Source organism: Oculina patagonica, chromosome 12, assembly GCF_052425735.1.
Source record: "Oculina patagonica isolate OP01 chromosome 12, crgOcupat, whole genome shotgun sequence".
Taxonomy (NCBI): Eukaryota; Metazoa; Cnidaria; class Anthozoa; order Scleractinia; family Oculinidae; genus Oculina; species Oculina patagonica.
In genome coordinates, this window is record NC_135769.1 from 9,687,065 (window position 1) to 9,699,142 (window position 12,078).

General features: G+C 37.2%; 1 protein-coding gene across 5 annotated transcripts in view; it reads right to left on the reverse strand.

Moving 5' to 3' along the window:
• Positions 1-615: 615 nt before the first annotated feature.
• LOC144633312 (uncharacterized) overlaps positions 616-12,078 on the reverse strand; it is a 68,182-nt gene continuing 56,719 nt past the window's right edge. For 3 of the 5 annotated variants that reach the window (XM_078492184.1, XM_078492179.1, XM_078492182.1), the window contains 2 exons: positions 5,515-5,633; positions 616-992 (listed from right to left, as the gene is read on the reverse strand). In XM_078492184.1, coding sequence (XP_078348310.1) covers positions 983-992; positions 5,515-5,633 — 129 coding nt within the window. In that variant the 3' untranslated portion in view covers positions 616-982. Of the gene's footprint in view, positions 993-5,514; positions 5,634-6,816; positions 6,920-9,643; positions 9,783-12,078 lie in introns of all 5 variants that reach the window. The other 2 variants (XM_078492180.1, XM_078492185.1) reach the window with 1 other exon arrangement.

Sequence of the window (12,078 nt, forward strand, 5' to 3'; positions counted from 1 at the left end):
ACTGCTCGAGAGGGCCGGACAGCCCACATTACTTAATAGACGACTTCAAGACCTCTCTATTCAAATTGTGGTCAAAATTACCAAAGAGCATAAGAGAGGCCACATCTCTCAGCATTTTTAAGACGAACATTAGAAATCTTAACAATCTTGATGCATTATTAGATGATGGGTGCAGAGGCTGTCCGCTCTGCTCCTCCTAAAGAATTTTCAATTATGTATTATTGTATTATATAATCCACTGTACATAGTCTCATAACATATTTTAACTTATCTATCTATCTATCTATCTATCTATCTATCTATCTATCTATCTATCTATCTATCTATCTATCTATCTATCTATCTATCTATCTATCTATCTATCTATCTATCTATCTATCTATCTATCTATCTATCTATCTATCTATCTATCTATCTTCTCTCCTCTCCCCCCCCCCCCCCCCCCCTCTTATCTATCTATCTATCTATCTATCTATCTATCTATCTATCTATCTATCTATCTATCTATCTATCTATCTATCTATCTATCTATCTATCTATCTATCTATCTATCTATCTATCTATCTATCTATCTATATATTAGACTCAGAAATTAAAAGACACCACGAGTTCACGGCATTGTTTAATTTATTTTTTATCAATTACAGCGGTTTCTAAATAAGGCGAACTTAGTGCAAGGTTAGCATTTTAGCTGACGTCAATCGTGGTTAACATGGCAACCGACAGTGCACCGAATGAAATTACCGGTTTGGCTTGTTGTACGCTTTCCCTCTGTCCAGTCCCCAGTCGTGGTTGGTGACAAGACACGATACACAGCAGCTAACTAAGCAAACCTTTTAAGATTTTAAAATTCTAGTTCGCAACAACAACCGCTAAAGGTTTACTTTACATGTACATAAATAGACATCTGCAGGCAAATTGATGACCGTGAATGTTGCTTTCAGACGGTAATCATCTGGATATGCATGAACGCCAGTTATCTTCATTTGCGTCTGTGTACAAAAAGAACAATTAATGTGGATTATATCATTCAGTTTCTCAAGAACACAGCTTCACAATTACAGAAACACGTTGCAATTCTGTAGGAGCCTACAATACCCGTGATAAATTTGATTGCTGGAAGCGCATGTAAGTGAGAAATCGGTGAGCCATTTTAATCTTCTCGCTCATCGTTGGTAAAATTTAAGCTTTTGGACAATGGGATCGTATGACGTAAATGAAAGTGAGATAATAAAAAGTGAAGTAACTGCAAGTGAGGTAATGGGAAGTTGATCAATTGAAAGTGAAGTAAAGGGAGAACCTGCAGTTCATTTTTCTATAGCACATCAATTAATAACTAAAATTTCTTTGTTATTAAAAATGTGGTTGTACATGGTGGTGTGTAAGATAGGTGAACGCTTGTTCGTTTGTTTCACGATGGAGTCACTTTGAGATATCGGTTGATATTGATGGTTTAACAGTTTCAACTGTTAAGTGTCACCCTCGGTAATTATTATTATTATTATTATTATTACAAGTGAAACCGGTAAAAACAATATATTTAACAATTATTCTTTGAAATCGAGGTGAATAGTGGTAGAATATTCACCGAGCCGCGGCGCGGCGCGGTAAATATTCTGCCGCTATTCACCGAGATTTCAAAGAATAATTGTTTTAGTATATACACACGAAGTGATCTCAACAGCAAGCGATCTCAAAGTTTTCAGAAGGAAACCATTTAAAGTCGATTTAATTGACCTCTCAATTCATGCGTGGAAAACGTACATACAAGCGGCACTAACCGACATGCGCGAAACAGTTTACAGAATCTTCAAACATGGCAAATTTAGTAAATCTTCGATAAAATCCTCGTCACAATCTAGCAAAATAGTCCTTTAACAACACTCAAACCTGCAATCTGAATCAAAAACCTGCTTGCAAAACATTTTGACCATTGAATCAAAGCTTTTGAAGTTCACTTGAATTGAAAATTGAAAGAGCAGTTGGCGAAGGATCCACCTGAAGATTGTATTTATATATACTGAATGTGTGCAGAACTGTGGTGAAAACTGGATGTTTTCTTGCACAAAGACGTTTTCCTGATATTCGTGGAGGATCTTGGTTGAATAACACTTGATGTTGCTGCCGATAAATCTGCGGTATTCATTTCTGCCGATGCCAGCCGAAGAGCGACTTGACGGTAAGCAATTGTTTATCGTTTTAGTACTCGAGTTGTGTGGACATTGTGCTGCAAATTGCGAAATATGTAGTCTTCTCTTACTTTGAAAACCATCAGGCCAAATTTCTTAGCCTTTTTTTGTCTTTTCTGGTTCAGCATCTTCTTGTATTTCCTAGTATTTGCGATTCAGAAACGCCGGCGAAACGCGAGTTTACGCCGGCCATTTTGTTTCAGTTTGGATCAAGCATTATTCACTCCGTAGGGAGTGAATAATGCTCATTAGCCCGAGATAGCGAACCAATCAGATTGCTTGAAACACCAAGATCACTGAGTGTGTATATACTAAAATTATATATTCCATAGAAAACAGGTAAATGGGAAAAGGTTTAAAAAATAGATTAGTGTGTATCAATCTGCAGCTTACTTTGATAAGCAAATGCCTACATTGTGCGGTTCCAGAAAATTCCATACTCACCCCAAGGATGGTCAATGCAAATTCCGAAGGGGAGAAAGGTCGCAATAGCCCAAATTTTTAAAAGAAAGTATGAAGCTAAACTGAAAGTTCCAGGGGGTCGGAAGGGTCCAAACCAAAGAACCATCCTTGGGGTAGGTATGGATATTTTTTGGAACCACACATTATAATTAAACTGCCATTACACTATTGAAGACACTTTAGCCTGTGCTGGAGTAAATTTATGGTCTGCGATAATAATTTCGTAAATTCTCTGTAATTTCATTATTTTATTGAAACAAAATATTTTTGTCGTGAACCCCAGAATGGTTTCAAAACTTACATGTAATTAAGTGTCAGTATTCACATGTAGCCTTATTGGGTTCTGGGATGTTCATATTACATAAATAGCTATAAATGTCACTAAAGTATATTCAGGTTTAAACTGGCAACATGTGGGAATCAATCATGTGACAATTTTATTACATTAACACAATGTGTATTTTTGAGTTCATTTTGACTAAGAGGAATGTCATTGCACTCTTCAAGTCACCTGTAAATAGAAACAAAACAAACAAAAACTATTTATTTGATGAAATTGCTTTTTTTACAGCATGCAGACTGTATATTAAATGGCCTTTTTCAGTGTGTGAAAAAAAATGACTGCTTTCATGTTGGGCTAGTGGATTCAATAATTTTTTTCACTTGCTAGATAGCCAAATGACATTTATGGATTTTTATTTTTTGTTGTTGATCTTTCCAGAGAAACATGGGACTTTGGGTAAGCATATAATGGTTTCACCTTGCCCAGTCTACCTGGGTCAGGCCAGGAAGAAATCAATTTTCTTTGCACCCTTCCTTTCATTAATCATAATTTTGCAGAAAAAATGTCAGGCTTCATTTGAATTTTTTACATTGCTAGCTGTAGTTTAAAATGCTACTGAAGGCCATCCAACAACTGAAAATACATGCCTTAAAAATGTCAAACAGCTTTTTTATAAAGCAGGCAAATGTCTGGTCAAAAGTAGATCTTAAATGTCTCAGGTAATGAATGTGTGTAGAGAGGAGGATGGGAATAGCTGAGATTGGCTGCAGTTATTAATAACTACCTGAACTAGTTATAATCCATAGTTTACCTCAACAGTAATTCAGAAAGTCCTCAGTTCTGAATTCTGTAAATCCTGTTTACACATTAGGCATTCTATTAATCCCACAAATTACCTGTATACCACAAAATGCAAAAGAAACGTAAATCTATGTCTGGCAATACAATAAACATCGTGGAAAGATAAAAATTTAAAGGTAAGAAATGGTCTCATTTTTCACACATGCCCAAAGAGGCAAATGTAGTTTTTCTTTGCGGCCTGAAATGACCACTTGGTCAATATTTTGACAAACATTTCCTCACGTATAAATATAAATGAAAGGATGCGATTCTTATTAATTTGAAGTAGCTTAACATTCAGATGACAAATATAAATTACAATTACACGCCTCGACGAACTGAGTGACATTACTGTGATACTATCGCCTCAAAATCTACAAGATCTATTTTTTATCGCCGAGCTCGGCTTTAATTCCAGTTAGCTTAGTTTTAGCACGATTCTATCTTTAGCACTTTTATAAATCTTCACATAAACGCCGAAGACATAAGCTTAAGCCAGTCTTCAAAATAAAATTATAGTACAATGAGAAACGCTTACCTCAGGTCACTGTAAGTTTCTGTTAGAAATGTTTGCGAAAAGCTTCCACCGTTTCTCCTTATTCCATTTCTTCTTTATCGGGAATACAAATAAAGGATATTGCATACCCTTTGTTTGGGGACTCGTGATCGCGGCAAGAAGAAAGAACATTGACAAAACTATCCTATATAACTCAAAATCACTACATTAGATCGCAATCGACGCCATTTTGAAAATGCTCTTGTGATGAGCCCGCAATAGGGACCACGGGGAATCCGCTAGGAGGGAAAAGGGGAAGTTCTCCCCAGGCGCCACTCCTTTCGTCTGAAAGAAATAAAATCCATCCTCGCCAAAAGCAATTAAAATGAAAAGAAACTGACAACGCTATCTTAAAGAGCATACACTCAAGCCTCTGGCAAAATTTTCTTTTGTTTCAAATGCAAATGGTCGTTGAGTAGGAAGCCAACAAACTTTTCAATTGTATTTTTTACTAATAATAATAGTACTAATGGCCATTTTAAAAAACACTATTAAAAAAAACTACAACTTCGCTCAAAAAGATCCTAAGAGAGAGGTTCTAGTAAAGTTTTCAAGCAAATTTAAAAATGTTATTCGTTCTGATCACATGACCGATGACGTCATAACAATGGGATTGATTAAAAAGTACTAAACATATAAGTATCTACCAACATGTAATTTCTTGTTACCTCACATTTAATGCAACGCTAGATACGCACTTGTACCCAGACTCCCATTTTTTGAAAATTGTACATAGCTCCCTTAATATTTATATTTTGTTCGGTACCTGGGCAGTCCGAAATGCCTCACACCAATGTGTTTCAAACGGCAATGACTGCTTTTTCAGTGACAAATTATTTTCGTCACAGTGAGCAAAAACGAACTTCTGAGCAAAGTCACGTGACTAATGACGTCATCGGCCTACGACTTATACAAGAAGTAGTTTATGGTAAGAGTTATTTCTATACGACGTACTACTCCTGCTGACTTCAAACTGACCAAGTTATTTGGCATTGACGATTTTTCAGTTGCAAAGGATTTTGGGAAGGTTTCTATTATAATTATATATTGTTTTTATAATTATTATTATTAGTATTATTATCGCGACGTTTCAACTGCGATTACTGCTAGTTTTCTTCAGAAAAAAAACTCCTTTGCAAAACACCACTATTTGAGGTATAAAAACACCTGTATGTTCTTCTTACCCCATCCCAAACCGGGTAATGGGCGGACCACTCTTCCATATTTTTACCCACTGATTTGCTGGTAACCAGTCATCATAATAGCGTAAAAATCCTTGTCCACCATTCTTCTGTACTGCAACCTACCAATTAAGAAACTCGTTTTATTTTTCTTTACACAACATTCTAAAGTAACCTACGATCGTGTACTCTTGGAGCAAACTTTCGCTTCGAATAAAAGGGCGACAGATAGAAGGTTGCATGTCTGATCCTGGATTATCTACAACAATCAAGAGAAAACCGTCTGCCAACTAAGTTGCTGTGATGATTTGTATTTCCGTTTACTTAAGGCTCTTTCACTTCCGAGTTTCAATTCCTATTCAAAACTAATCATTTTCCAAGTAACTGATAGCCTATTATATTCCAAAGCTCTCTGATTTTTATACCCGGCGGCATGTGGCCGATCGTCAATCAACTGTTTAAAGACTTAGACATTGTCGCCATGTAAAACAACTTGTTATGTCCATATCTTTGCAATTTAGTGCTAGAACATTTCCTTCTCATTTCGAGGCTACAAAAGTAAATTTTGATCATGAACTGAACGACTTTTAGTCATCTTACATCTTGATGTTTCCCATTAAAAGCCACAAGGAAATGTCTTGCTTTTTATCGTCTGTGACTGATACCACATGGAAAGCACTGGCTCTCGTCCTATTGCCGAAGTTAAGCCCTGCCGGGCGGGGTTGAAACTTGGATGGGTGACCAACCGAAACTCTACCACGATTGTAAAATAATTCAGTAAAATTTTAGGCCTTTATTTGTTTTCTTTTGTGTGTGTTTTCTATTTCGGTTAATGCCGGGACCACGTCTTGTGTTTGTTTCGGGTGGAAGTACTTTTACGTGCGAACTTGAAATCACGTCGCGCGACTCGCGAAGCCTAGCAGATTGAATCAACCGAAGGAAAGCAGCTATAAATTCGCTTTAGGAGCTGCCAACGCCTCGAGATTTCACCTTGCGTTTGTTCGATGGTTATCTAACCACTTAGCCTTCGAACATGGACGTACAAGCGTTTAAAGGCAAAATTTCACTAAATTTCAGATTTACCGAGCAAGACAAAGAGCCCTGGGAATGAAAGCTCCCGTATTCGGCCGGACGGACAAACAGACATCACAGATGCCGGCTTAGTGCGGCGTTACTTTGTGTAAGCAGCCCAAAAATGTTTAGGTGGGAGCGGAACGGTACATTGAAGAGTGAAATTTTGACAATTATCACAAAATTTATGTACATACGCAATATATCACGTTAAACAAATAATGCTATGCTTACATATTTGGGTAACCATCCGTCATGCCTTCCAAATTCATCGCGTTTTAAATATATCGCTGTCACTGTTCCTACGTCTCTGCCTGTCACCGTAAACGTGTCCTCACTAAAATAAATAACAAACAACCAAACATTTGTGCATGTGTTTACAAGTGGTGGCTTAACGTTTGTTCTCAGGTAAAACGAGACCTCCACAGTAAAAACCTGCTCCGATAACCAGGCGATAAATATGCTCAGGCTTTTCAATTTGGGTGAAGTTATTTAGGGCCTGTTTACATGGAAGGCGGGTGCCCCGGCTAATCGAGTTACCCGGCTAATCGAGTTACCCGGCTAACCGTGTACAAGGGGTTTGAAAGGTTTAATTGACTTATTTTTTGGCGTGTTTTTCAATAACTAAATAAAAAAGCAGAACAGAAGAGCAGTGTTTGCGATTATTTCTCTTGTTTTTTACCGCTGTGGAGACCGTTGCTTCACATGTTTATTTCCCAGTGTGAACTCTTTAAATGAATCAATCAGCAGTAGTCCAAACTTTGAAGATTTCAACGATCAACCTGAAATTTGTTTGTTGCGAGATTTCACGATTGCCCATTTGTAATACCGCTAAATGTAATTACAATGCTGAATGTAATACCCGCCGCAAATGTAATAGCGGAGCTCCTTTTTGAGCGTAGCCCCATAGCCATAGAAAATTACAAGTAGAGGAACCATGCATGTAGCTGAGTTTTTATGGTCATCATGGCTAGCGGCATGGTCCGCGGGCACGTGCGCCGTACGACGAACAACGTACGTCGTGCAACATGGCGGCCATGGTCATCCGAGATTTTTAAAGGTCTTAAACGAGGATTCGGGGCAAGACAAATATATAGTCAACGGGTAAAATTACTCAGCGACACTACACAGCAAAACATCTGAGAGATTTATTATCCAACTGTTCTATTTTGTTTGTCTTTTTTCTTGTGTGAGTGTATCGAAACCTCTATGCGCCTTTACGCAAAACAAATGTGGTTCTCGTTCGATCGCTACACGGTTAAATTTTAATTTTATTGGTCTTTGGTCGCATTCATTTTCCGTAACCGTAAAACGAGCAATTGACTTTATGGTCCTTTATGTTCTATCGACTGGATGAGGTGGACGTTTCAGTCAGATGTAAACGAAGTTATGTTTTGAAAACGCGGGAAAATTTGTTGTGCGGTGTTCACTGTGTAGGCTGAATGAAATCGCAAGTAAAAGGAGAACTTTCTTATCGAAATATTTCTCGCACGATGACCTAAAAATTCATCTACAGTATATTCCATGAAATTGTGGAAAACGAAAAAGGTTTACCAGGAGATCCGAAATAATTGCGAATTTTGCAAGTCGAGTTTGCTTGATTCTGTTGTTTGCGGTTGAATCTGCGGCTGTCATGCATCATCAAGAATACGATAACTTTAGCAAATGCTTGTGTTAAAACGAAGCTAACCACTGCAAGGATCAAGTCCTCTGAAGAAAGACACGAGACCCTGATGTAAGGTAACAACCTGTACTGAATTGCTGAGCCTGATTTTATGACAGAAAATTTCATGTTGTTTTTACTTTCTGAACGCAGTTTCGATAGATTCGGTTCGGCAAGGGTTTTCAGATCTATCCGTAAATACTTTGCCGTTTTCAGTCGCTTTAATATGTAGTACATTTAAGCTTATGCTTACATGTCAGTTTATTTGTTTTTGTTCCCTTGAGTTGGTTTTATTTTGCTATGGATTTACTGATTATCTATTGCCGTAAGTTGATTTTTTTTGGCCGTATAAAGTCGAATTCTAATCCCTTGCCGTGAGGCCTTGCCTTGAAGTCCTGCCGGCAGATGAGAGTTTATTTCTTATTGCTGTGAGTTTATTCCGACTTTCAGCCGTAAATTTTCTCGGCAGAAGAAATTCATACAGTATAAGTGACGTTTTTTAGAAGTGTTGAACGACGACAAAGCAAAAAGCTCGAACAAAATGACCACCGCTTTATCCCAGATAAGTTTTAAATTTCTTACGTGAGCAACCCATTTGAGTGCACCGAAGTTGAGACGGGAAATGGCATGTCCACAAAATATATTGACGTTTCTTTTGTATAAAGCAGAACGATAAGACGATCGCGAAACTGTTTTCTATTTTAACTCTTAATTAATTTGGCCGTGAGTTGTTCTGCCTCGAGATTATTATTTTTTTTTTACCGTAAGACATTCATTTCAACCATGATCGATTTTTAAAAATGTTTTGCACCTATGGGCCAGCATTAACATCTTTCTATTCTTAGACGGCAGAGAATTAACTCTTAATTAATGTTTAGGCCATGAGTTGTTCTGCCTCGAGATTATTATCTTTGTTGTACCATAAATTAAAGACATTCATTTTAACGATGATCGATTTAAATTTGTCTAGCACCTATGGGCCAGCGTATACATTAGAAGCTTTTACCGCATATTTATCAGAATGGAAACATTGTTAACTCCAGTGAAAATTTAATAAATGGGGAGCTCCGCTTTTAGGCTTGCCTAAATCTATATATTAAAAACTGACGCAAAATGTAATACTGACCGTAAATATAACAAAAAAACAACGCTAAATGTAATAACTCACCTAACCGTAAATGTAACATACTTCTACGCTAAAGGTAATAACCTAAAGTTTACGCTGTCCACACGTCAACGGATAAACGGCGTTTTTGAAAATATCCGTTTAGGGTGACCGTTTTATCGTTCCGGTGTGGGAGGGAGGTGTAAACGCATGAAAACTGATGCGACCGTTTAAATTCCAGATAAGTTAAACATTGGTTGTTGAATTAAGCACTAATCCGTCTGTGTACTTACCTGCCAACTATAAAATCATCATGTGGATTATCTAAACGTAAACCACCTGTTTCACCATTTGAGCCTTGTATTTTAATCCATACATTTGCATCCGTGCCAGCCCAATCTGCACCCGAGGTTTTCACCGTCACACGGTAGTCTGTAAGTTAGAAGAAAATATGTGTAACACAAAAGGCTAATCATTAGCTTACAAGTTCATGTCCAGAAGGCATCGCACTAAATACAAATTGACTTCAAAAGTAAAAAGAGTTTGTTAAACTTAGCACTATACCAGTTTTTAGACTTTTTAGCTTTTTGCATGTAATATGTTTAAGGGATTGTTAGCTATCAAAAACACTGCAAAATTACGAGTTTTTGAAACAGTATTACATACAGCGGGTACAACTGTTTAGAGAATTGGATTGGGTTCCATTTCATTATGAGGCAAAAGTAAATAGGTCATCAATGGTATACAAACGACTGTCTGGGGACTGACCATCTTATATGCCCCAGATGCTGATAAGAAATGCTGATATCAATGAAAGATCAAGCAGACATGAACTATTAAACCTTGTCTGTCCCCGATTCAAACGGGAGTCAGAGGGAGGAAGGTCTTTCACAGTATCGACTACACGCCTCTGGAATATGATATCAAGCAACATTAGAAGCAAGTCAAGCTTAGCAAGTTTTAACAAGGCCATGTTTGATCATTTTAAGGACAGCTACAAACATTTAGATCGTTTTACCTTCTAGTTGAATTTTTTTATATCAGTTTAGTCATTTTTAGAGTAATTTATACCTATTTTTTTTATATTATGAGCGTATTTTAACTGAATTTTGTTATTTTAGATTCTTAGATTTTAACCATTATTTTGTTCTTAATTGTGTCATATATTAGAGAGCCACTGGTTTTTCAGTTTTTTACTGTCACTTGTCTACCCTCGTTAAATAATTAACAATTATTCAACGAAGTGGAAGTGAATAGTGGATAAATATCCACCACATTCACCGACACTGAGGTGAATAATTGTTTTAGTATATACCACACAAGTTGAATAACTAGCGGACTAAAACATCACATTCGGTAAACGAAGCGACGCGCGGAGGCAGTTTGTTTCTCTTTAGCTGCTCGGAGGTGAATAGTACTTTGCTAATCACCTCCGAGTTAACCGATCAGCGCGTGCGAATAGCACTATTCACTTGTGTGGTATATACTAAAGTTGATTATTATTATTATTGTTATTATTATTATTATTATTTTTATTATTATTGCATAAATAGTATCTAGTATATTGGGCTCAAATATCCAGAGAAAGCTAATAGACCATTGTAGATCATGTGATGCTCTCCAGAGAATTGTTACTTTGTCTTTCTGGAAATTATTCACTCATTTCTACGTGAATTTGTTTGAATTTGAAAGAAATAATTCTCAAGGGTAGCATCACGTGGTCTACAATGGGACAACAAGCAAACGAAGCTAAAGAGGTCTATTACGCTGTATCCTTTCAATATTCGGAGTTGTTGCTTGTTTTTTTGTTTTTTGTTTGGAGTTCGATTGGATAATGAGGCATGGTACTGAAAGACCAATGTTAGTAAACTTGTAAGATTCGCTTGCATTAGGGCCTCGCCTTAACAAAGTCGATTGATAAGAGTCAACAGACAACAGCGTCATTGCAAACAGTTTAGTAATGAAAGGGACACTGTCCCGCCGAAATAACGAAATTGGGTTTGCTTAATTTCCATGTTATACATGTATCGCCAAATGGGACCAAATATACTATATTCGGATAAAAAGGTTCTATAGAGCAAAACAGAAGCAAAGTTTGTTGAAAAAGTGAAGGTTTACAAGGATTGAAGTGGATCGAGAACACTGTACACTTTTGACGATTTTTTCTTCTTTTTTTAAGATAATATCTGGCCATAAACATGAAAACACGATACTAGTCATCCGGGATACTGTCCCGTTACAGTCAAACCGGAAGTTCTTTTGATGGGAACTCTGCAATGTTGCGGCGCAATGTTCCAATATTGATTGACAGTTTCGAGCAAAGTTGCCAAGTTCCGGTTTTCATTTTGCCGTATAAAACGAGGTTGTACCACCTTTGTTGCAAAGAAACAGAAAATAATTGCCCCTTATTCGACTGTTCATCAAAAGAATGCGAGAAATAAGCGACAGGCTTAGTTTACATTGCTAAGTTAGGAATTACGCTTCAAAATTACAAACGTAAGCCGTAACTTGCGGAGCAAATTTGAATTTTTAAGCGCAATTCCAAGTTTGGCGATTTCAACTAAGCTTTTCGCTAATTGATCGCAGTCTGGTGATAAGCAGTCGCGCATCGACCATATGACAAGTATTTCATCCTTCTTTGAGACAGAGGTGGAATTATTATGTTTCATACGGGAAAAGTTCCCATTAAAAGAACATCCGGTTTGACTGTAACTAGTGTGCACTCGAT